General features: G+C 42.2%; 1 protein-coding gene across 1 annotated transcript in view; it reads right to left on the bottom strand.

Moving 5' to 3' along the window:
- Positions 1-26,922, bottom strand: part of GLI3 (GLI family zinc finger 3) — a 287,264-nt gene extending 260,342 nt beyond the window's left edge. Inside the window, exons 1-2 of the mRNA XM_019627118.1 lie at positions 26,708-26,922; positions 12,455-12,619 (exon numbers count right to left, since the gene is read on the bottom strand). Coding sequence (XP_019482663.1) covers positions 12,455-12,578 — 124 coding nt within the window. The 5' untranslated portion in view covers positions 12,579-12,619; positions 26,708-26,922. The remainder of the gene's footprint in view (positions 1-12,454; positions 12,620-26,707) is intronic.
- Between the last annotated feature and the right edge of the window lie 343 nt (positions 26,923-27,265).

Below are 27,265 nucleotides of genomic sequence, written 5' to 3'. Positions count from 1 at the left end.
CACTCCAACCCTAAACTTTCTGAAAGAGTGATAAACTAAAGGCACTTATTTTTTAACTAAATTATATAGTCTTTTTCTTCCAAAAAAAAAAGGGAAGAGATAGAGATTTGCAACCCACCTCATCACTCTCTTTCCTTATCATCTGTTGTTGCTGGAAAGAGAATCCAGGTATAGATACTTTTCAGATAGCCAGATGAAGGCCTAGCAACAGGTACATATAGGACACGTTCCCCTCTTCAGTCTAAAAAGCACCAAAGCAAACAAAACCTGAGGAGTACTAACTCATGCTACACCAACACTAGTCACAAGCAACAACAGAAATCTTCTGGCCGCAGAACTGCACACTGCCACTGCCGTACTGCCCAGGCTTTATAAGCCTTGGACTCCCCAATTTTCAACCAATATATGGGCTGGGGGGTGGAGGGGCGGGGATGTGTGTGTGTGTGTGTGTGTGTGTGTTTACAAGCACTTTTATTTTTCAATTCACCCAGTTTTTTGGGTCAAACTGGTGGATAAAAATAATCTCAATTTGTGCGAAACTGATCAAAAAAAAGTACTTTGAATTTATGTGAAAAAGTTTCTCATTAAGATGGTAGCTATTCTTTCCAAGAATGATTCTTTTTAATTGCGGAAAAGAGCCCAAAGGCTTTGTCAAGGGGCACATGTTTTCTATAAATCAAAACATAAATAAATGTGAGGTTATTTCACTAGGCATACATATGGTTTTTGCTAAGTAAACGCTATTTATAAAACATTGTTAGCCTCCACCGGAACTGCTGTCAACATTTATAGGAAAGGAACTTTTCTACTGCTCTGAAACTTGCCAGCATTTGAAAACAAGCCTAGAAACATTAGTTTTTAAAGACAGATTTGATTTAAACTTAATGTGAAATAGGCCACTGTATGTTTTCTAGTTTTTAAATGCTTGGAAGAAACCTTCAACTGAATATTAGATTCATATTTTACCAGAAACTGTTTACCTTGCTAGAAGTTCCATTATTTTAACCATGCCATTGTTCTATTCTTTCTGGGAGTTCTCTTTCCGTTACAGGCAAGGGTCTGGGCTTAGTTTTCTTATCACTGCCAGTAGAACAAAAATATTCTGTGAAAGGGGCATCTTTGACATCCATTAAAGCTGAGTATTCATAATTGCCTCACCATCTTCTCTCAAAGGCTCATTTGCATGATCTCTTCCCTTCAGATACCCTACACTACAAACACATTTATCAGTCCTACTCAGAGGGCAGTTCTCAAAATGAAGTTTTCTGTGAAAGGAATTAGCTATAAGCAAGCATGAAGCAATAATCCTTGACAACCAACAGCAAACCATAGAAGGTAACAGTAACTTTAATAATAATTCACATTCTCCATTTTCCATTCAATTTTCTTTCTTGGGCTGCAGTGCCTTCCAAAACAGAATTTTTTTCCAGTGCTTTTGCAATCAATCCCTACTCTAGGTGGATCTAAGCCAACAGTTACGGTGCAGTCAAGAGCGTTTCCAGAAAGAGAGCTCTTTCTCTCTCTTGCCTTTTTTTATTATTTCCTTTCAAGTTGCATCTTCCCCAGTTGTAAGATTTGTCACCTCTTGGTATAGAATGCATTTGTCTTTATTTTTGAATGGCAAGGGGAAAATCTTAAATAGTTCCATAAAAGGATTTTAAAAATCCTAAATATCTAAGGTAATACTACATTTATATATATTTAATAATTACCTAATGTAGAATTACCTGTATATGACTGAACTGCCTTGGAAACAATGTAAATGTTTTCGCTGCTGAATATTATCCCAATTTCTATGTAGAATTCCAAAATACCTAACCCAGTTTATGTGCAGAATTCTATTTTTTGCAGTATACTTAAAGGGGATGGTTGCTTATAAAATGCAGGAATGATTCCAATAAACTTAAAAATACACATAGATAGACAGATCCAGAAGAAAAATATTTTTTCCATACCATTCATTTTTGTAACTTTGTGGAGTAAGAGCTAGCTAGATACCTTAATGGTAGACATTAATGAACTTAAAATTATAAGGAAAGGCAGAATTCTCCAGAACTTCTGTTCCTAATCAATCACCAGAGATCAAGAGATCAGTGACATCATTAGAGCCTTTGATCACAGCTCCTCTTTCAAGCTCAGATGGGACTGGATTGATCCTTGCTGGCACTGAGAATGGAGAAACACCTAGGAATACAATTCACCATGAAACATGAGAAGTCATCAGCATCTCTTCTCCTCCTTGGAGAGGGACAGGGAGCACATTCCACAGCAGCCCAACACCAAACAATAGAGCCACCTCGTTAAATCCAAACCCAATTCCTGACTTACTAGGATTCCCAGAGCACTTTAAGAGAGGAACAGAAAATATGCTATTTTTCTTTCAGTTTGGTCTCCCTTAACAGCCATCCCAGGACAAGCCCTGATCCCTTCACCACCAGGAGGACAGGCCCTGTGTATATTTTTATCCCATTCTCACCATTACATAGCACTTAAGTAGTTCAGACTTCCCCGTCTACTTCTGAATTTCACTTAATGAGTCTTTACTAAAAATGCTAGTTACTTTTCATTGGCCAGAGATAGTCCTTGAATATAATATTGACTTCGTTAATTTCAAAATACTTAGGACTGCTAATTACTCATAATGTTCTGATCTGAAATGGTCACTTTGAGAATGAAAAGTTTTAACTGACCTTTACTACTTTAGTTCCATTGGTGTTTGGGTTTTTTCCCCTCCTTATTTGTAATACGAATCTAAATGAGCTTCGTGCACACTGGTGGAACGTAGTTTATTATCTTCCTCATCGGGTGATCAATGATTTCATTAATAAGACAGATAACAAAACTGTCATATCATTGACACCGTTATGAAAGATGATCCTAGCTTCCCGCTCCATTTTCCAAGGTCCGGGGTTCTCTGTGGCAGCTCTGAGTCCATTCAATATTTTCCACAGACAGAGAAAAGTGAAAATCCATTTTGAAACCAATTTCAATTAGGATCCAGAAGCTGTTATCACAGGTGTCGCAGAATGGGCCCGTAAGTGGAAATGTCGCCTATCCATTCTGAAATGAAACCTTATCAGGGGCTACAAAGATGGCTAGGGACAGCCTATCTGTAAATTACTTTTCGTCTTGTGTTAACTCAACCTTAGTCCTGTCATATGGAATTCTTTCCATCCACTAGTAATAATCTAATGACTAACTAGACACATCGCCCAAACGGCTTCAGCTGGACAGGGCTGTCCCCTTAAACACTGGTACAAATGCAAACACACTCGGGCCAGCCAGGAGCAAAAGGATGCACATGCTTTAAATGATAGAACTAGAAGTTTATTATGGGAAATAAAAGACCCCGGCTCCACCCACTGCATTCCTGGTGATTTTTCAATTGCAAACTCCAAGGCCCCGTTATTTCATTAATGCAGCACCCAAGTCGTGAGGCTTTTCTCTCACATCTTTCAGTCTCCTTTTAGCAAATTATCCCATGACGGCGGATTTATTCAGTCAAAGACCTCGGACTTTGAGAGGCAACAAAAGAATCAGGAGACTTTGTGGTCCACCTGCCTGGCGAATGATGAGGCAGGGAAAGTCTCCCCCAGAGAAACCAATCAAACCATTGTGTGGCACAGTCAGACCTTTTCAACTGTCAAGCCAGAGAGCAGGGGAAGAGATGAAAGAATGCGGAATGAAGCTACCATTTACGGAACCATGTGGGAATGGTCTCCTAAGATTTAATAATTGGGATGGAACTCAACTTTCTACCACTAAGGGGGGTGGGGGGAGGAAAAAGAGACTGAGAAGAGAGAAGAGTCAAAGAAAGCGGAAAAGGGAGAAAGGAAAAACACCAGCCTAAGTCAGACGAGGGTAACATTTATATAAAAATTTCTTCCACCTGAAACGAAGTCCTATCGAAAAAAGTAAAAGAGGAAAGAATGCTATTACAAAAAGGAAGGAGATGAGAGAGAGAGAGAGAGAGAGAGAGAGAGAGAGAGAGAGAGAGAGAGAGAGAGAGAGAGAGAGAGAGAGACTTAAAGCCTTTGATATTTTTCCTCTAGGTTAGAGCTGCATTAAATGTTCTGATTCTAACCTTCTTGTGCAATTAATTCATAGTAGCAAAACAACAACAACAAAAGTCCTCATTAATATGGCTGCCCTGTAGTTTTAAGTATAAAATGGCATTTCAAATTGGACTAAATGGAAACAATACCTTGATTGGACACACAAAAAAGACTCAGACTGGCAGAGACACTAGGTTACATACTTCTTCTGGGCAGTTTTCAAGTACATTTTAGTCCTACTACCATTTCAACAGGAACTACTTAAATAGAAAGAAAAAAATGGGGCCTTAAAAAAAATGGGTTTTAAATAAAACACAATAAACATAATATCAAACAGATAGTGCAGTTCGAATGCTGTCTATTATTCCTGGTGACTCATACTGTATGTATTACTACACCGAGTTTAAAAAAAAAAAAAGTACTTGTTGAAATTTTGGGGGTGCTGGAACTACTCTGTTTGATTGTAGCGGTGGTTACATGACTTTATGGATCTGTCAAAACTCATAGAACTATACACCAAAAAGAGTGAATTATGTTGTATGCAATTTTTTTCAAAGTAAATAAAAATTACAGCTGATATATTTGGAAAGGTTTCCATGTAAACAAGATAACAAGAAGGTTTTTGCTTCCACTGTCACACCACCTCTTTCTATGCTTGGGACCCTCATGGTTGCCAGTGCTGAGTCTGGCATCCTCTAGCATTCCAGGTGGGAGCTGCCTGGAAAAGGAAGCCCTCCCTCCACCTTTGGGCTCAAAGTGGTGCAGAATGAAGGCCAGCAGCTGCCTCCCCAGAGGGAGACTGTCCTCCCACAAGCCCCATTTTGCACCCAAGTTGCTTCTTCAGTTGCTATTTCTGATTCTGACCAGTTTGTTTCTGGAAATGTGAAATACCCATATCACATGATCACAAGCAATCAAGGGCAACCCAGATACTTTCCACAAGAAGAACACATCATGCTGTGGCTTCTTTTTACTCCCAAGTTTGGGCAACTATGGCAAGATGGTGTTGATATTTATTCCAGATTTCTCTGAGCACCCAAGAAGTGTTCTTCCAGAGGAGAAATCCAATAGCTATAGAAAAGAGAAAAAAGGAGCCCTCAGGGAAGCCCATTAGCACAGAAGTACTGAGTTCACCCCGAAATTTCAGTGAGTATTTATGAATGAAAAGTATACCCCAACAGCATGTGAACTGTTAAATCCAAACTAGTGGCAATTTCAGGACCAGTGGTTTGAGGTACTGTTTCCTAATCCCAGCTCCTGTTAACTACTTGTCTCATTTTAAGGATTTTCTGTTAGCCAACCTCTCTACTTCTCAGTCAGATTACAGCTTAACCATTCATAGATTATTAACAAATGATGTTATACTGAAAGGATATGAACCACATCAGTGAATTAAATCCTGCCAAATTATATCCAATAGAGGTTATTACTATTACTAATAATAGCTAACATGTTTGGGTACTCACTGTACCAGCCTCAGAGATGTTAAGTAATTGGCCCAAGACCACACAGCAATCGAGTGGTAGAGATAGGGTCCAAACACTGGCATCAACACTACTGCTGTGCCGCACGTGTCCCCCGGCTCCGAGCCGAGTCCACTCCTGGCAGGCCTGTGCATTGTACAGGCTTACTCGGTATCTACTGAGGCCCTCCCAGCACAAAACACGAAATGGAGCGCAGGAGGGGCATGGGTGAAAGACAAACCAGGTGCTAAGCTCAAAAAGTTCCAACTAAAATGTAAAACTTAGGTGTTATGAGAGCGGGGGATGAACAAGTCAAGTAGGGCAGTGAAACTATTCTGTATGAAAATGTAATGGGAGCTACATGACATTCTACAGCGGTCACACCCACGGAATTCACAACACAAGGAGTGAACCCTAATGAAAATGATGAACTGAAGTCAATAACAGTGTATCAGTATTAGTTTATCAACTGTAACGAACATATTGCACTAACGCAAAACCAATGCAAAACAGTCATAATAGAGGAAACTGTGGGGCTGGAGAGAGGAGCATAGAGAAGCACTGTACTTTCTGCTCAGTTTTTCTGTCCATTTAAAACTTCTCTAAAATAGTCTATTAATTAAAATAATAAAAATGAAATACAAGAAAAATCAAGTGTTATTAGGTAATTCCCAAAAGGACACAAGACTGCACGGAGAGAAAGACTAAGGACATAGTCACATTTGAGAAAAACTTAAAAATGCACTGATGGTAGGAAAAACACTTCTTCTATGCAGGAATCATATAAATGAAGACAGAGCCCTTCAGCTTAGTTAACAAACAGGTTATGGATGGGGCAGTACGGGGTGAGCATGTCAAGCTGGAAAGTCAGATTGGGGGCACATTTTGGAAGCTATGTAAATATTAAGCAAAGGACTCTGACCTTTTTCTATAAGTAGCTGGGAATCACTGAAGTTTCTAGAGTAGAGGTGTGGCATAAGCAGAACACTAAAAAGATAAATTTGGCAGGATCAAGTCCCATGAACAAAATGAGTAGAGACCAAAGGTAAGGTGACTGGACAGAAGTTGCTTTGGTTGTCAAGGCATTAAGGTAGTGAGGTTTTAAATACCATAGTGCAGTAGCCTGGCCGAAAGGAACACGTAGGTGAATAATTACAGAGGAAAATCTACCAGGACCTCAAAACTGGTTTGTACACTGGAAGCATAAGGGAGGGGTCAAAGGTAACAGTGTGGTTTCAAGCCTGGGTGACTGCAGGAAAGGCGATATACTCAGCCAAAGTAAGAAGACAGAGGCTGCCAGGGTTCAGGGACATGTGAGTATGGAGCTCAAGAGAGCCAGTCCTCTTAGGACAATCAGATTATTCATCATTAGTTAATTGGTTTAAAAACATGAAATCTCTTTAAAGAAGAATAAAATCTAATTCTAATACAGCCCTATAAATGGGCATGCATCACTTACCTGAAAGGAAATAGTTTACCCCAGAAAAAGAATCAAAGGACAAGCATATGCTAATTCTAATGCTAAGACATACAATCAGCGTTAGTTTCCAAGGTTAAAGAAATCAAAATAAATTCTCTCAAAATTATCTTCCCTATTTTCTGGTTTAAGAAGGCATTCCAAAGGAAAGTACGGAAACAGCTTTTTGATTCATGCTTCCTTAAGATGTGCAAACATGGTTACGTTTGGGACTTGTGAAACATCTTGAACTATTTTTCAAACAGAGTTCTACAAATTAAAAATTACTTTTGCCAAACATTTTTCCCTTAATTTCAAAACCTATGTGTATTTTCAAGAAAATATAATCCTTTTGTTTGGATTCATGCAATTTACTCATCCACAGGATATTTCCTAATGATAGTGGCTGACGTTTGCTGAGCACTTCTATGTGCAGTATCTTTGGAATGGTACAGGCGGGTCTCACTGCATCCCCCCCCAGAGATCCTGCCAAGTGGATCTAGTTATTATCTTGGTAAACAGATGAAGAAACAGACTGTGAGAAGCTAATCTGCCCATACTTGGTGGTGCTGGAACTCAACCCAAACTTTCAGGTCCCAAAGCCCCTGGGTGCTCCTAATCACCACCCTACAAGGTAAATCTATTTTATCTGACAGGCCTTTTCATCCAACTGTCATGTGCCAGGAAATGGGATGTGGCCAAGAACAAAGCTGCTGAACATCCAAAGGGATGAGAAACCAAAAACTCACAACCTACTGCCCCTATGGTGTGATCTGCACCAACGAAGCCATCTTACAGGTATCACAATTAACACCTACATACCGGACAGTCTAAAGACAAATCGCAAGGCCAAGAAGTAACCAAAAGTTCAAGGACGCAAAAGTATCTCCTTACGTATTTGCAGACCATCCATGCACACCATTTTCCCCTTAAAGATCTCAAAGAATGTTTTTTAAGTAGAGGAGAACCAAGCCCTTCTTTTTGAAAGAATTAAAGTGATCAGGGAACCTCCTCTCCTATATTAATCTATCAAATTTGGATACTACTACCTCGCCATTAGCATAATCATTTCAGCTTTCTAACACTTTAAGGTATATTCCCAATAATTATCAGATACACTAAAAGATCCCAAGACCACAGCCTACATACATTTATTATTAGTTCATTTCTTTTTTAAAGCAGAGTAGTAGGTTAATAAAAAATATCAGATTTCTCCTTAAAAAATCATAGGCCAAAAAATGAAACAAACCACTTCAAACTGAAAAGTCAGTATTTGTAAGTCATTGAAGGAAATTTTATAGGACGAGAATGTTTTAAACACTGGAAGACCTAGATTAAAAAACTTTTATTATTTACAAAGCACATGTAGCTTAAAAATCTGTACCAGAAACAGATTAAGGCATTTTACTTACAGTATTAGTATATTACCAGATTTACAAATTATTAAGTAAACAATGACACTTAATATCTGAGTGTATACTTTATCTGTGGAAGACACGTTAGATTCCAAAATAACCAATCACAATCACACTTAGACATTCAGAAAACTAAAATGTCTTATCTTTTGTCATTTATGCTTAATAAATAACACTAAATCTTAAAACCTAACGATGGCATATGACACACACATTACAGTTCCTGAATAAAAGAGTACGGCATGCTTTCTACGTCGATACAGGTTCTTAAATGTTACAAAACTCCAATTTGCCTTGTCTTTTTTGCCATGCAAGATTTAGAACACAGATTTTCATTTGTATTATTTTAAATATCAGTGTTAAGAGGCAAATGCTTCCTTCAAAGGCTGTTCAAGGTTTTGGAACCATACATTTTGGTTGTGTGTATGTGTGTTCAGACAAAACTCTATATGAATGTTATTCTAGGAGTAAATACTCAGCTGAGAAAAGCAAGGAAAGAGATCTGTAAGGACATGCAGTGGAATGTGCAGGGCTTGGCTGGAAGGCTCACCGTCAGGAACAAAGTGCAGCACATCATGGCTGGAAAAGATAATTAAGCCAACCTAACACAGTGCCAGTAACAAAACTTTTTTTTGTTTTATTTTAACCATGAAATTTTGGATGGGAGAGATAATGCCTGTATTACATCTGTTTAGTTCTTGGTGCTGAACTCATTTTTAATTGTTCATTTACAAATCCCTGAATTTCAGAGCTTTGTAAAGGAAGCATAGAGCCCCCTGGAAAGAGTAGCAACCAGTACTACCTACTATAGGTTCAAAATGATTTTAATTTCCTATTGGTGAATAGCCTCAGTGCAGGTGTCCAAGCACTTCTGTAATGTTTGTAGAAAAAAGAGAAAGGGAGACACATGGATGGACCACGGCAGTGGCAGCCCCCAGCCAGCACAGTGTGCCAAACTTTGAGCCCCCACCCATGAGCTCTAAAACCCACATGGGCCACAGATGATCTGTGTGACCATGTGAGTGCAGAGGAGGATGTGTGACCAGGTAGGCACTGGCAGAACAAAGAAGAGGTGGACCATTCCATGCCCTGATCATGATGCTGGAGCTGTAGAGACTCTGAACTACAGTAGTTACATGACACCTGCAGGGAACTGTTTAAAAGGCGTTACAGTTACTAGCATTGTTTACGTAAAGCAATCACCAAGGAAGAGCTTTATTGGGGGCCAGCCAAGTGACTCAGTTGATTAACAGCGCAAGCTCTGAGCAACAAGGGTTGCCAGTTCGATTCCCACATGGGCCAGTAAGCTGTGCTCAAGCTTAGCCGCCAGCTAAGCTGCCAGATCAGCTGGTGAGAGCACGTGCTCCTAACAACAAAGGTTGCTGGTTCAACTCCAGCATGGGACAGTGGGCTATACCACTGGCAACTAAGATGGAACACAGCACCTTGAGCTGAGCAGCCGAGAGCTGCCATAGGCAGCCAGATGGCAACTAGACTTGGAGCTGAGCTAGCTGCGCCCTCCACAACTAAGACTGAAGGACAACTTGGCTGTTCCCCTTCCCCAACTCCCCAATACTGTTCCCCTTCCCCAATTCCCCAATAAAAATCTTTAAAAAGAAAGACAGACAGAAAGAGAGAAAGAGAGAGAGAAAAGAAGGAAGGAAGGAAGGAAGGAAGGAAGGAAGGAAGGAAGGAAGGAAGGAAGGAAGGAAGAAAAAAAGAAAGAAAGGGAAAGAAAGAAAAAAAGATTGATTTTCCTTTGTTTTACCTTTCCTGTCAATTTGTTTGCTGGTTTTCCTGGAATCTTCCAGTAGGGTTGCAACCATGTTTAAAAACACCACTTCCATTGTTCTTTCATTTGATTGGGTCTTTATGTTATCCCCAAATGAAAAGCAGTCAATTCCTTAGAAGAAAGAGGAACTCTGGAAAAATGGCCAGAGTACCCAGGAATTCTAGGACAGGGGACAGCTATCATGCATGCATGTGCCCTGCAAATCTGACTCATGAGACTTTGTCCCCAAAGGAATGGGTTTTTCCACCCACTTAGGAGAGCACAGGCTGAGCAGGGCGGTAAACCAGCTAGTTTGGTTTAGGAATCAGTTCTGTGGTTACTTCAGACTATAGGACTAGCTTTGTCCATCACGCTGCTCCTTCTGAAGCTAACGTGCTTGAGGGGTTCGCCAGCCGCCACATTAGGTTATTTCAGTTCCTAGTCAGCCTAAATGGGTCCGCAAGGGCAACCCGTGGTAAGAGAACGGCAGAAGACCAAGGCAGCCACCTGGAACCCTCCGGGGCATGTGTCTGCGTGGGGCGGGGGCGGGGTCGGGGGCGGGAGCAGAAGCAGCACCTCCCTGAGGACTGACTAGTGTTACCTGCTGACAGGAAGGCTCCCCACAGCGCAGCACCACCTGCCACCCACTCACAATCGTTCTTGCCAGTCCTCACACACACACTCGCATATGCAAGCTATCAAGATAACAAAAATTGATGTTTCATTAAGCATAATACACAGAAAGTGCTTATTCCTACAAAATTACTATTGAAATTACCAGATAACCAACACTGCTTGGACTGATCCTACTTCTGAAATAACAAATCGGTCCAATTTTTTTCAAATTCCTGGAAAAATAAACAAGGGTCACATGACTTCTATTTTTTTTAAAGGAGAAATGATGCCTTCTATAACCACATTGGAGGAATACAAATATGGGGCTCAATTACAACAGACTCCAGTCCTGACTTGAAACACCACAAACAAAGAAAGAAATATAGATACATTTTCAGATGTATGTAAAGTAAGTTCATTATTTAAACACAGACATAAACATATCTCCCTAAGGATCAACCCAAAACGGGACTCATTAGCCAGCAGGTTTAACACTAGCCAGTCTCCCTGCCCCACCCCACCCAGTCAAGCCAGCAATGCCTACTGGTGACATCCAGGAAGGAAGGCACCTTGCCACAGCCAGGACGAGCAGAGCGAGCAGGCCAGGCTCCTCAGAGCGCTAGCTCAGGCAGTGCCACAGCCAGGACAGGAAGGTGCAGCTGTTTTACTGGATTTCGGCCCTTAGAGCCTCAGTTTTGGGCTGCAGTTACCGTCCAAAGCAGATTCTGACTCTCCAGTGGTATGCACAAAATTGTAATCAGCCTAGTAAAATCTTTCTTGGAATAAATAAGATATAAGCCCCACAGGTAGTGTAGCAGATTGGCTCATGCCAATCAAGTGTGCCCAGATATGCCGTGTCTGGGAGTGGGCAGCCAGCCAGCCAGGGCATGTGGAGAAGTGGGGTGCAATTCAGGGAGGCCAGGGCGGCTAAGGACTCTACAAACAGCAACGGCAGGAAGGGCCTACCTACAGGAGTAGGGACGCGGGGAAGGAGGTGAAGGTTACCACCGATCTCTTCAATCTGTTGTTTCCAGAAGGGCTCTGGAATTCACTTTCAGGGCTCATGCCTGAACTGAAATGCCTCTCAACACTTGACTTAAAATATTAATATAGCATATAAAAACAGTGGCTCTACGTTATCTCTGAACACAATTAGGTAAATTTTTATAAGCCAAGAGCAAAACCTGTATCTCAGATACTTGTGTTACCTTGAGGCTCAACCATCAACAACTTCTAAAATCCTTTAAAGTAGACCCCTTAGAGTGGAGGTGGAGGGATCCTGTCACTAATTTTGACAAAACAACTTCTGTGTGTTTTGTAGTAATAACTAATTATTTCGACCAGTGTACCCTTTCCACGTGAAAGGCAAAGTATTCTGGACTCCTGCCAGGCTAATCAAAATGATTTCCAAAATGCCAAAACGGGAACGTTCTATATTAAATAACCTATCACATTTACATCTCAAATTAGAAAATTTTAAAGAAAACGTGTTATTTTGGTGCCAAAATATAGATCACAAAAGCCTGCCTATCCTGTACCCCCCACTCTCCACCCCCATTTACTTTCTTTAGCCTCTCATAGAGCAAACACTGGTCCAGGTGCAAATGCTCAATTCACAAGGAATGCAGAGAACATTAAAATGACTGTGGACTTGGCTCCTGGTCCCCGTTGCTGCTCACCATTGGAAGTGGTGCTGGAGGCCACAGCTTTCTCGCTGACATCTGTTCGAGTGGAGCATTTCACTACAGAATTCTCAACTTTTTTCTTCTCAGTGGTTGTGGAGCTGTGGGACTGGGCCTCCATGATGGCTTCTCATTACTTCAACTCTCTGCTACCAGGAACACCTACATAAAACAACAGCAAATCATCAACTTCAAGTAAGAGTGGAAAAACATGCCACTTAAAAGCCCACTTCACCTGTCACCTGAGGAGGTGCCTATAGCTTTAGCAAATTCAAAATCTGGAAGCGACTTCCCTTCATGTTTTCTTGCAAAAACGCCTCAAAGTTCTATTAACATGCCAGTCAAATTCCGTCTGCACATGCAAAAGGAAAACAGAGGGCAAGATCTGTAACATGGGACTTTTCCTAATTATAATTACTACTGGGCATTTGTTATTAAATAGTTTAAATATCTCAATTTTCAGCTGTTTATAGAGTGAAACCCAAGTGTCACTCACATTATTCTTTCAAGCCACATCTACAAAATGTGTCTTCAGGTGGCCAACTTTATAGGAAGAGGCATTAGGTCAACTTTCCAAGCAGGGGAAAGTTTTTAATTAATTAGATGTTTTAAAGAGTATGCAACGATTTCTCAAATCCAAGCCCCACAAAGTTCTGAATCAGAGGATAATTTGGGCCAAAGCCAGTGATTTCTGCTTTCCCTCACTTAAGATTACTGAATTGCAATATGCCTCTTAATCCTAATTCATTCAGCTAAACCATACTTTTTAAGCTTTCTTAAAACATGAGAACATTTGAAGTCACTTGAGTTACATTTTTAAAACAAAGGTAATAAAACAACACAGTCTCGATCCCACAGAAAAAAATCAAAGACTGGAACCACTAAAAAAATATTAAAACTGAGCGAAAGGCAAATTTAGCTAGTCAGTCCTTCACAGGCTTCATCCACGTGATAAGTGCCCTAACTCATCATTCACCAATTTTCACTCAATTTGGTTCATGTTCTTTTTTTGCAGGCATGATCTACACCTACAAAGAACACAAGAAAGGATGACAAGTGCCCTCTCTGGAATGTTGTCTTCAAGCTATCTAGACTGCAGCACTCATGGTGAGCATTTCTTCAGTCAAGTCATCTGTTCCTTTTCTACGTTTAGCAGACACCACCACCGTGTTCAATCAAAACAATGATTAGTGAAATAAAACAAGAGAGTAAAAGAGTTAAAATACCAGATAAAATATTTTTAGTCATCCTTAACTCAAATTTACAAGGGAGCTGCAAATTCTTTCTTTCTTGTACAAGAAATCTGAAATTCAAGTAACTAGAAATGCTTAAGACCCAGAGGCCATGTGTCACTGTAACACCAGCTTTTCCACTAACTCCCATTTGTTTTCCTTGATGATCCAATGTCATTCACTGTAAAATGCACAAGTTATTTAAGAACAGCTTTTCTGGAATAAAAAGGAAAACAAGAAGCACCTCAGTGCCTTAGATTTCTGATCTGTCACGTAACAGAAGTACACAGGGGGACTTAACCTTGGAGGGAGGGAATACAGTCATCTTTAAGAATATGTTAGAAGTTAAAGGATCCTCTCCCCAGAAAAATACCCTTAAACTGAAAAGTGTACATTTAATTTTAGAGGGAACACTGGCCCTCCAAGCTTTCCATGAATCCAGATACAGAACCCTTGAAGGAAAAATTTTCAGCGGCTCCTTCTAGCTCTAACAATCTCAATCTCAGAATGACTCTTTAATTTTTCTGAACGCTCCTCCCAAATTGATTGAAATACCATCTTTACAGTATCCCACAAGAACAATTCATCCCCACGCAAAGGGCTGTTTCTATGTGGTACAGGAGCCACCCGAATGAGTTGGCTACAGTGCCTGTGAAACATCAGATCTCTGGGTCCAAGCCCTGATGTTGTAAGAGGGTGGCACCAGGGAACCTGTACTGTAATCAGTGCTAGTGATTACAAGGCTCACTAAAGCTTGCAGACACCTGCTCTGCACGTTTTTGTTCACTGCAATGAACGTAGTGCAGTAGGTACCCACTTAAGTCTTCTCTGACTGGATGAACTAATGAATGAACTGCAACCCAACTGAATTCCAACAGCCTGCATGAGCCTAGCCCAGCACTCACCACGTTTGGAATCTTTGCTGCAAGTCCATCCCCTCTCCAGACAGTAAGTAAGCTCCATGAGGAGAAGCTCTTGGCTTCCCAGCACCTCATACCCTTGTGTACTGAGTAAAAAAAGGATCCATTGAAGAGCCCATGACCCAGATGGTTCTACAACGTCTTGAATCTTAATCACCATTGGTTTAGCTACATATCTTTTATATCCAGTGTTTCTTTGAAAGCTGGCAAATTACATAAAAACAAACAAAATTAACAGGAATATTTAATTAATCAAAATACTCCATTCACAACCATTTGGGATAAACAGGCATTTACTATCATTGTTTCCCTCAAAACACATAGTTTTACTGGTTGAATTTGAATGGAGTTTACTAAGTTAAAACAAGCCAAGGGACCAGAAAAACTCAGGAAGAGATGAGATTCCTGGGAAGAAGTCAGTGTCTTCCTTAGTAAGACAGAGCTAATTAACAGTAGTAAGGAGACAAGTCACCAAAGTTCCTTGACAAACTTAGTTTTTGTGGAGTTGTTGATTTTTCCCCCAAGCAAAGGGCTTCTTTTTAACAAAGCAATAAACTCTCCAAATACTCATCACCACAGTGAAAGGCTTAAGTGAGTAGAGGGAAAGCCCCAGGCACTGACTGAAATCGCACCAATGCACTAATTAATGGTAGTAGAGAATACTAATTCCTACGCCCCCCTCATTTGAAATGGATTTTTAAAAAAATAGGCCCTTGGTCACTTAAGAGTCTACCTCCTTCTCCTATTTTGACAACTTATTTTTGGATCTCATTAGTAAGTAACTAATTATTTAAAAGTTTTGGCTTGTGCTTGGAACAGGGCTATAAAAAATGGCAACTTGCCAAGGCAGACATCTGCTTCCTGTATATCCCTATAAATTATATCAGCTTATTTTACTGATAAAAACACAACTTTGTCCCTGTCAGTTACAAAGGAGAAAGTTTTAACATTCTAGACTCTCACACCTCATCAACACTGTGCACCAAGAGTTAGTGAGCGAAAAAGAGTCTGCTTCTAGCTGTGGTGGTGGTTTCTTCACAGAATATAAAGCTAAATTGTGAAACTCAGTCCTGAGTTGATACAAAAAAGTCTGAGGTATAGAAGTGACCAGTAAAAACTCCTGATGCAATCCTAAAACATACATAATCAGGGCAGTCGCCCATAGTACTACTTTTAAAACCTGAGATTTCCAAAACAAAAAAGTACAATTTATTTAGAACATAACTATCAGGAAAAACTTTTTGTTGGTTTTTCTTCACTTCAAAGATATTTCTGAGGAAAACACCAGTTTTTTCTACATCTGAATGAAATGAGAACTTCTCTCGATCGTTTCCTTTTCTTACAACTCCACACTTCTTCAGTCCCTTCCACCACTGCAACATTACGTGTAAGATTTGCTGGCATGCCCCTTAACTTTTTATGCTTTTGGGGAAAAAAATAAAAAATTAAAAAACTATAGTTGATGCTTGAGTCCCAGCAGCTTGAATATACGGGGGGTGGGGGGAGAAACTGCACTAATAGTGCATGCCTGCTGAAGCCTGGTCTCACAGGTAAATGGAGGGATAAAGATTATTCCTTCCTGAAAGCAGTCATGGCCTTTCCCCACTCAACTGTCCCTGAACCTTTTGTAATTTCCCTGGGGCCTAAACCCATGGCACAATGAATTCCAGACCCTATTTTAAACCTAATCCCTCTCCTATTAGCAACCTGCCTGGAGGTGGGTCCTTCCTGTCTCAACTATAAATGTGACCTTGCTCCAACCTTATGCAAAAGAAGGCATTGATAGCTTCCTGGAGACACTGACCAGGTGATGCTATAGTACCCGCCCCCACTTGAAAGTCATCAGAACCAAAGGAGCAACATTTACCAAGTTGGAGAATTCTTGTGGGGACTTATGTTGGAAACGGCACTTTCACACAAGAAGCCTCACGTGGCCCTCTCTTTAGAGTCGCCCCCAGAGATGCAATGAAAAAACCCAAACAAAAACTTTTATCTTTGCAAAGACAAGTTCACTGTAATCCCAGTTTCTCCTAGGCTGTGGGGCTGGGTAGTTTAGTCTGAGCGCGGGGCCCTGCACGTGCCGGCCCTCAGGTTCCCGGGTCCGCGTCTTCACACCCAGAACACCACCCCGGCCCGGTGGCCTGCCCTTCGGGTCTCAGCGTCGTGGTCGAGCTGGGCGTCTGTCCAGGCCATGCCGTCTGCTAGCGCCGCGCCGCCGCGTCCCCGCTCCTTTCCCAGCCGCGGGCAGGCCCGGGCTGCAACTCCCGCCCGCGCCCCGCGCCGGAGCGAGCACGGGTCCGGTAGCTGAATCGACGGGTATTGGGGCCGCAGGGGCGCTTCCAACCCCGCTGCCCATCCGCATTCCCGCAGCGTCTTCCTGAGTGCAAAACCGGGCAACACAATCGGAACCCCGTGAGGCCTCCGGTGAAAGCAGCGCCCCTTATCACTTTCATCACGCTGGTTACCTGCTCCACGGGGATATTCTAATTAGGGCCCGGCAGCATTTCCAGCAGACAGTTGTCGGTGGCAGCCCAGCTTTCATTCGCACAGCCGTTTTATCAGCTGAATCCAGAGGTACAACTTTCCAGGTCCTTTGCAATGAAACACCCCTGTGTAACGCACTACAATGAAACATTAGGTACACCTGAAGTCTTCAGGAAACCAACGGGTGTTTCGCTCACAAAACTTGTAACTCATTGTCCCTTAACCTGGCCCCCAAATACTGTTTCTTCATAAGCTGCCCTAAATAGATTCAGGTGCTGTGAGTGGGTGAGGCACAGACACACATCTATCTCACTGTCTTTCACGAAGGGAGGCCCTCAGTGGAGTTCCAAAGTTCAACCTTAACCCTCAATGAGGCTTTATGTAGTAAATAGAGAGCATAAAAAAAATCACAATTCTGGAAACGTGCAAATCAGCCTTTCCTCTTGTAGGTCTGTCTGTAGTGAAACCTGGGATCCACAGGTAAGCAGGATCCTTCTTAAAATTTGTAAGAGAAAGAGCCAGTACTTAAGCCAACATTTAAAATGTTTAACTTGAATAAAAAGACTCGCTAAGATGAAATGAAACCGATAATGCATCCTTTGTGAACAGCAGACTACTTAATTTATTTCCCTAATCCAGTTGGTTTATTTTTAAGTTGCCTGAACTTGGGCAATAATTCTTTGATTTTTCTTAATGTATTTAAAGATTTAAAACAACTAAGTTAAAAGCCTGATTAGTGGTAACTTGATCAGTTTCTGATAGGTTAAAACAGCTCCTGCCAATGAGGCCATTCCAGCAGGCAGCCCAGAGCTTTTAACAGTAGTGACTAGGCCTTAAGTGAGAAATCACTCTGTGAAGCTTACGGAACCATTGCTCAAGTGGAATAAGGCTTTCCTCCAAAGAAATTACATTTACTTACGCTTGCCTGTATGTTTATATGCTGAATGATCTCCCTAATGTGTTAATGTTTTAAAAATCCAAAAGGTACCAGGCTGTGTAAGGGTTTCCAAGGAGCCTCCCCTGTATCACTAAAGAGTGACATTTCTCATACTTTATTACTAGCGTATTAGCTGCTACTTCAAGATGCTACTCTTGGAGCAAGCATTTAGGTAAAATTCCTATTAGTTATACCTTTCTATAGCATTAAAACTCACTTCCTAAAGAAAATGAATCCTTTAGGAAGAGAAATTTTTTAAAAATCAAAAGCTCAAAACTCATGGTAATTTTAACTTTTGATCAATTCTGGGAGTGAGAAGTAGTCTGAGTTTCAATGAGCAAAATTAAGGGAATTTAACGCATTTAGTGGATATTCCTATAACCATGCACTATAGTAAACCTCTTAGAGGTTTGTCGTGTGGTTGATGTTTCCTTGTGCTCAAAATATCTTTCTGAACTTAAAATCAATTAGATATAAATAACGTCTGTGACACACCTACAGTTCCCAAGATCCCTAAGACTTCCTCTCCCTTCCCTATCCACACTGCCTTCCTTTTCTGTGAGAAAAGAAGCTCAACTTCATAAGTTCTTAATGAAATCTTCATGAATTTTTAACTATAGTATTTTTAAATGTATAATTATTATTTTACCTTTACATATGATTTTTCCCCCATAATCAGAAAAGCCTAAAGCCTTACTTGCAAATAAAGAAAGCGGCTATCTGTTCAAGTTGCCATAAGTGGTCTTTGGGAGCCTATTGTTTTCAATCTTTCCTACATTTCTGAAGCTCCTAATCTCAGATAAGCAGTATTCATAACAGACATCCTCAAATGGAATTACTCTGAGGGGAAATAAATGCCTGGCCAAAGATTAAGTGAATTTGGTTTTAGTAAATTAACTACATCAAAACTATTAAGAAGCCCATACATTGAACTTCAACCACTGTAAAGCTTATCTGACATAAAGTAATCATTGCTATTTAGTTAAAATCACAAATGACATTTCGTGTGCCAGTTTTACTTTTCTGCTATGTGTATTTAAAAAAGATAATCAGCTACTCTGACGTTCTCTGGTGCCAGTTATACTTTAAGAGAAACATTTGAGAGGAGTACAAGGTCTCTATTTAACAGCCATCACCATTTCTCAGTTTTGCTAAAATGTAAAACACCAGTCCAGTGTATGCTGCAGGAAGCCCCCTGCATGGCAGGTGCCCTTAACGAATGAGCAAAAATGTGGAGCAAGCTGGCATCCCCACTTTCTGCGGGTTTGCTGGAGACAATCTTCAGACAGAAATGAGATCTATAAGTCAGTTATCAATCTACAGATCAGCTAAGCGCATGTAAACTGTATTTCCCTTAAACCCACAAAAATCACAGAAGCATCATGATCAAAGGTGTCCCTGTCTCCTTTCACTGAGGTTTACAGGAATTAAGTTTTCACACATTTTCAGAAGAAAAAACAAACCTAAATTTAAAAATTATTCTTATAGAACTTACATAACTTTTGGTTCCTAGAATCAAGTATGTCTTTACAATCAAGCTTAAGGAGGTACAGTGAATGTTCTATGAATAGTCATTTACTTTTAAACCATCACAAATATTAGACCAATGCCTGCTGGGTGTTAAAATCAGTGAAAGATATGCCAAAGGTATTTCACGTATTATTTTGTGAAGTACTGCTTATCATACTTGATCCTCTGAATTTTTAACATTGTGATCCTTGAATCTCAGTTGCAATTTAAAAAGCAAATTTTTCAAAATTTAAGGATTTTTAACTAAGGTTTATTCGGTAAAAAATTACTTCCAGTCCACTTAGCCTATAAACTCTGCTTATTCACAGAATTCTTCAACTATCTTATTTTTCAGCCCTCTACGCATCCTGTACAAAACTGCCAGTGCAAACGATACCCAACTGCACACCCTGCCAATGAACTGCTCTGGTGTGCAATTCCGTGTGAACAGCCACAGCTCAAAACAGCAGATGTCCACTCTTCTATCCACTCCATTCAGACTTCCATACATCTTAGTTCATTAAGGCTTCATTCTTAAGCTGCTGGCTGAGGTTTCTCTACACACAGATAACTTTCCTGAGACTGAATTATTCTTTTTAAAAATATCAAAAAATGAAATCAATAATAGGGTTAACTGCCTCATTCCTTCATTACTACAATTTGAGAGTTATCGTTCATCTAAACTGCGTTTCCATCTCTTTCTGTAAAAATCAATAGTTTATCGTGTAAAGCACTCTGGAATATTGTTAGGTCTTTTATGCAATCTTAAAAAAAAGTCAAAGTAGGTAAAGCTAAAAATTTCCACCTGAAAATAACCAAATAAAATGTCACACTGCATTGTGGAGGTATTCCAACAGAGATTTAAATGAAATTACACGTAACTCCCATTATTTAATTTAGTGGTATAAACATTGCTCAAATATACAATAAAAGGCTTATGTTTAAAACGTATCCCTCCCCCCCACACACACACACACAGAGACACCCTCCCCTTCAAAAAAAAGTAAAGAACCACTAGCAGCTGTTTGGGGCCAGCAATGAATCCAGTTTACTGCAGGTAGGATTTGTAGGTACGGTGCATGCCACAACAAAACCACAGTGTGATGCCAACAGGGCCCTTAAGAAAGTTTTCCCCTAAATCTCTAGAAAAGAGCTTTAAAAGAAAGCAAGGATTACAGTCAGCTAGAAGGTAGGGAGGGGACTTACCTCAGACCCAGCCAAGCGGAAATCAGAGCAGTAATTCTGTGAGTCGACAGAGTACACTTTCAAAGCTGTAATGGTGTGAAGAAGTGCTGGGCTGCAGGGCCTGAAGGCAGCCCTAATACACTGATGACTAATGGCTGGGCTGGGCAGACAATGAATTTGGGGCTTGAAAACTAGCAGAAACCATGCAGTACTTTGACAAATGGGCTTTCACAATTTCATTCATTGAATAACCTTTAAGCACAAAATTGGCTCCAGTTCTCTTGGGAATTATATGACATGCTGTTTGGCGATGATGTAAGTATTTTCTTTTTTAATTATGACTCTTATGCAAAATGCAAAAGCACCATATATGAGGACACAAGTGTAGATATGACAGATGCAGATGTGGAAGCGCCATACAATACCGCCTTTCAGGAGGGGGCTGAAATGTTCCAATGCCACCTTATAAACTGTGTAATGGCTTGTTCATCCACTTTCTTTAGAGAGCCTGAGATTTTCTGGGACATTTTGTCTGGTTGAAACATACACACACAGAACAAAAAACACTTTCACATTAATAAAAACAAACAAACTAAAAGTGGTCATGAGTAGCTAAGAAATGTGGCAGTAAAATATGGTACATTTAGAATTACAAGTGGAAAAACTCTAATTTTAAGGGGCTAGGAAAAGTGCCTTAAAACAATTGACAAACCATGTAAAGTCTGCAATGAAATGCATTTACAAACACATTTAACATCTAATTTCTCTCAAACAGCTCCCCTCCCTCATCCCCATGTAACTAGCCCTTCGATTTAAAAATAATAATTTTGGCAATTTTTAAAGAGAGAATGAAATATCTCAAGTGTCTCTAATTAACAAATACCACTCACTTCAGACACCATTGCCTTTAGCAGCTCCTAAAAACTTAAGAAAAGGATCTTAAAACAGGAAGTTTAGTGAGCTCATAAAACTGTTGTTGGAGCCAGGAACACATAGCATATTTAATCTGCAAACTGTGAGAGTCTACAGTGATTTCAGCAAGATCTGAGGCATGCCCTCAAGGTTTGCTGGGATCTGGGATTAGGGGGCTGATAAGAACCTTTGCTGCCCATGGACATGTTTTTCTTCTGCAGTTAAACACAAATGCATAGAGACGTTTTGACTGCTGCTTGGCGTTACTGCTCAAGTTATATAAAAGCTTTGCAGCTCCTTTTGCTGTCAATATATCAAAGTTTAAAAAAATCATCAAAGTGTGAAATTTCATTTAAAGTCTTCACTGGTCTACAGCTCTATTTCATAGGCCCATCAAATAAAAGTAAAGATGAAAAATACAGTGAAAGTACTTGAAAAAGTTTGCAGCGCTACCCCTGCCCTGTTGTTGTTTATTCTGTCTCCCTTCATTTGCTTTGAAACTAGAACAAATCAATTTTCATCTAGAAAAATGACAACATGAAGCGAAGGGCAGCATTTTCTCATACACTTTAATGAAAAGACAACCTGAAGTCACTATTAGAGTGGGGTCTTTTGCTTAACAAATTAAATACACACACATTCTCTCTCTAGTCACTTCAGCATTTTAATTGCCTCTCATGATATAAGTTGGCAGAAAATTTCTTGAATCTTCCAAAACAAATCAGACTGACTATAGGATATGAATGCCAGCAAAACTAAAACCTCCTTCAAAGAATTCTTTAGCTGGGGATTTACAACAATCGTATAAAGAAGAAAAGTCTGACTTTTAAGATAATCTACTATAGTCTAAAAGCATTAACATTCCATTACTAAGGTTTTCTTGAGGATTTCATGACTCACTGATTCACTTTTCCTTCAAGACTGCTTTTTCCTAGTACATTACTGTCCATATAAGTGAATACATGGAACAATGATCATTAAATTGTTTCCTTTCATAAACTCCCAAGCCCTAGCCTCAAAAAAGGGGGGGAGGGGAATCTCAGTGAGCTGGATACCTTACAAAGAAGGAAGGACCTCTAGCCAGCTATGCACAGAAGTCTGAAACCCTTACAGCATGCAGGTAATTAAGAAAACTGGCCTAGAAACAAAGAAAAGTTCAACTTTAGGCTTGGGCATCAAATTGATAAATTAATGACTCATTAAATAAGTAATGAAATAACTCAACAGAGCCATTTTTCATCAGTACTCATTTTCTCATTTCTGTGTGTAGTTTTTTTTTGCAAATCAGACATACAATAAAACGTGTTGATAGCAGGGTTCAATCAAGAAATACATACGCGTTAAAGGTAGACATCGAGTTGGACCTACTAACCTATTAATTATAACATAATCTATACCTTTTAAAGTGCTTCACAAGACACCTCCCTTGTTGGACTCATTCAGGCATCCTAAACCAAAGCTTCCCTAGGCTTACTTTAACAATTACATACTTTGAAAGGATCTTCCCTTAGGCAGGGAGTTTCTAATTAAATAGCTTTTAGCATAAAATAAATTCTCTTCTCTCTATAAGTATGCTGGCTGTTACAATTTAAATGTTATTTCATGTTTGTTTTAGGTCTGACTATAACTGGCAGAAGTGTTTGTGTACCAGGTTAAGACCAGTATTCCCTAACATAAACAAATTCTTTAGATACTTCACACAGTTTACATTGTTAAGACCAATCACCATTGCCTTAATATATTCAACTGAAATACTGTTATGTTTTCGAAAAATGAGAAGATTTTGAGGTTATTTCACTACTTTAAAACATAGCATTTTCCTCCTTCAAAATAATCTTGACACATGTAATTAAGAAACTGTCAGGCTATTATTAATTTTTAATTTAAAACCTAAATGAAAAAATTACCAGAATCAATCAATAAGGCACCTATTCAAATTACAGAGCAATTACGTAAATACTCAAAATTAATACTTTAGGCTAATTCTTGAAGATTTCAGTCTATAATGCGCTAAGACAAAAAGCGTAAAATGGGAAGAATGAATAGTTCCTGCCTTAAAAAGACTGAAATGAAATCATTTCAGTTGGCCAAAGCAGAGGCCCCCTCCCCGCCAACCATGCCCAACCTACTCAAGCTGCAACTCTTTTTAAAAGTTAATTTATTTCTAGCAGCATACACATATTTCAGAGACCTATAAAAAAAATTTTTTTTAAATGGCCTCCACCAATTTCTGTACAAAATTACATGTGGTGGGGGGAAGCCTAATTATTGTGAATTTCCAGAAAAATGCTCTGGAAAGACAAATTGAGGAGGAGGAAGAGGAAAGGAAAAGGAGAGCAGAGGCGTTTTTTTAGAACTAATAATACCAGTCAGGCTAATGGCACTGCCCATGACTGCACAGCAGCCGGCCCTCCATACCTTTGAGGGGGACAAAGTTTTGCCACCCCAAAATATGCTTTTAGGGATACTGACTTTTAAGCTGGTAATTTCTTAATAAACAAAAGACTCAAAATGAACCCTCCCCTTGCCTGCCTAAAGGAATTCAGACAGAAATACCTGCTTAAAGGATAGGAGCATCACCTTAGCATCATATTATAAACTAAAAGTGGCAGAGAGGGAGAAATCCAGCCAAGCCTGTTTGTTGGACACCCCTCTGTGTCCCACTGTTTCTGGGTGACCCACCAAGAATTTGTTTACCACATGTTTGCTCTTTCTTGTCTACCTGTAAACTGCCCGCCTTCTCTTTGAAATCCCAGACCCCTGCTTCCCTCTCCTTTGTCCAGGATGGCATGGAAACCTCAAAGCCCAATGCGTCTCCAGATCTCATATTCTGATGGCACCCCCGCATGAACATCCGTGATAAATTGTGGACACTCTCCCCTGTTGATCTGTCTCATGTTAATTTATTAGCCCAGGTAGAACTTAGAAGATGGGAGGAAAAATTATTTTTTGTGTCCCCACACCTCTGACTAAAAAACTCTTTTACTTGGATATATGGACAGTCCATCATTTCAAACTGAAATGGCAGCTGGAAAATGTGGAACAGCTGGCAAGGAGCTGGGAGAAAATGTTTTACATAAATACATGTACATATAAACTGGCAGTGGGCCACGAGCACTGCACCCAAGGCCAGAATCCCTTCGGCACCGCACGTCAGGGAGAGAAGTTGGAGGCAGGAAGAGTGCGAGGTGGCTGCCTCCTAAAGCCTCTTTCTACACGGGGTCAGCAAGGGAAGCCTGGGTCCAGCCTCTCTAGGGGTGGCATCTCCTGAAGGAGGTGCAATCAGGGACAGGAGCACAAAGTTCAAGGAAGGATAAAAGGCCCGAGTGTGCAGCGGTGCTTTGGCCTCTAGCAATCTGCTTGAAAGTCGTTTCACAAAGTCTCCAAGTTTGGGGTAAATATTTACTCCCTCTCACCTCCTCCCTTCCATTTTCCCTTTGCAACTCAAAGTAACTGTCCCCCGCAGAGTCATTCACACACAATTCTGCTCTGTGAAAATTCGGCCTCTTAAACGATTGCAGGGGCCACATTACCCACACACCCGCACTCACTCCCTGCAGCTTCTAACGCTTTTATTTCTTTTGTTTTCTGTTATTTCTTGTGTGTGTGTGTGTGTGTGTGTGTGTGTGTGTGTGTGTGTGTGTGTGCGCGCGCGCGCGCTGTCCCTAGAAAGGAAAAGAAATGAAAGAATCCCAAATCATATACAGATGGTACAACTTTCACTTTTCCTCTATTACGGCGGAGGCGCGCCTCTCCCTGGGCGCACACCGCTTCCCCGCCCTCCGAAGGGAAACTCAGGCTGGAGGAAACCCCGCAGCCGCGAACCCCGCGCGGACCCGCCCGCCGCCCGCCGCCCGCCGCGCTGGGCACCGGAGGGGGACGCAAGAGTGCGCAGGCAGGCAGACGCCCGAGCTTTAGGGATCTAATCTAACTTAGCTCCTCTTCACCCTTTGGGTGGGGAATGGGTGCGAGAGGCGCCGTCGTCGCTGCTGCAAACTTCGTCCCCATCCAGGATGTGCAATTCTCCAGTCCGTCTCCGGACGGCCGAGGGGTCAGACACTTGGAAAGGGAGCTTCAAGAAGTGAGCGAATGAAAGCCTTGCTCTGACGCCTTACGGGTTGCTCGCTAAATCTGGGCGCCTTTGACAGCCATTTTCACATCCTCCGGTTCCCCCCACTGGGGAACCCCTCTCGACCTGGCGGCGCCCGCACAGCGGCAGGAGCAGGCTGCCCGTTGCGCGGCCCGCGAAACAAAGAACTTCGGGTGGGACGTACCTGCGGCAGCGGCGGCTGTCAAGTCCCCAAACTTTCCATAGACCCACATCTGGGACGCGGGCGGGTGGCTCCCGGGTCCGCGAGGCGCAGGCGGCTCCGACTACTGCAAGCGGAGGGGCTGGGCGCGAGGAGCGCCGGCCGTGGGCATGGTGCGGCGCAGGCGGCCGCCGGGCGCGCGGGGAGGGCGAGTCGGGGCGGCGAGTATGCGCGACGGCGAGTGTGCGAACGCGCCGGTGGCGCAGCCCCTGCCCGCTCCCGCCCGCTCATGCAGCTCCGGCATCGGTTTCAGGGATCTTGTAATCCGATCCCTTCTGACTCACAGGCCCTGAGTGACAGTTCTGATTTGGTTCACCCGCGAGAAGGAGGGGAAAGAGAAAGAAAGAAAGCCCCCACCGTATGCCCCTCCTGGCATCCAATCGACTTTCTGGAAGAAGGTCCCATCCCGGCCTGGAGACCCGCGCGGGTGGAAGATCCCCCCACCCCAGCCCAGTGCAGCCCGCGCTACTCACACGGTGGAAAAGTTGTCCCTCGGTTCTACTGTCCCTCCCTCGCGCTCCCTCTCCCTCCTCTCCTCTTCCTCCTCCTTCTGCCCGCGCTCCTCCTCCCCCAAGTTTTAACAGATGTTGCCGGACTCTCCCCTCACCCGCGCGCTCCCTCTTCCTCCGCCCCCGCCCCCGCCCTCGCCCTGTCCCCTTTCTTTCTGCCACTCTCTAGCGCCGTGGGGACGCTCCGAGCTGCTGGACGCCTGCCGCCGCAGGGGGCGAAGTTGGGAAAACTTGGAGTGCAGCTTGCCTTACTTTTGCTTTCTGGTTCCTTCCAGGCCGCGCCGGGTCCCCGTGCCCGGAGCGGGTCCCAGCTGCGAAGCGGGCGGTGCTGCCGAGGAGGCGGCGCGGCGCGGGCCGAGGTAGGGGACTGGGGGGAGCCGGGACGCCGGGAGCCACGCGCGTGCTCCCTCCCCCCGCCGCCTCCTCCTCCTCTCTCCGGTCCTCACGCAGACACATTCATGCCTGCTCCTCCTCTTCCCCCTCCTTGACCCCGCGCCCGCTCCGCGCGCCGAGGCCCCACCCACCCGGCGAGGGGAAGGGGGCCCGGGCGTGATGTCACAGCAGCCCTCCCCGCCTGCGCTCGCAGCCCCGCTGGGACGCCCCCGCTGGCCCCCACCCCAACGCCCTGCGCGAGGGGGCTGCGTCCTGCCCGCTCGCATCGCCTCCCGTCCCGCCTCTCCGCTCCCTTTTCTCTCGCTCACAGTTTGGGTCCCTTTTTTCTTTTAAGGCCTCTCTGAGCACACCCCTCATTGGCTCCCCCTTTACTTGTACCATTACCCAACCCTGAAACTCCCTCTCTCACCAGAGGAT

Source organism: Hipposideros armiger, unplaced genomic scaffold (genome assembly GCF_001890085.2).
Source record: "Hipposideros armiger isolate ML-2016 unplaced genomic scaffold, ASM189008v1 scaffold_710, whole genome shotgun sequence".
Taxonomy (NCBI): domain Eukaryota; kingdom Metazoa; phylum Chordata; class Mammalia; order Chiroptera; family Hipposideridae; genus Hipposideros; species Hipposideros armiger.
Note: the sequence above shows the minus strand (reverse complement) of the source record. Positions and strands in the feature narration are given on the sequence as shown.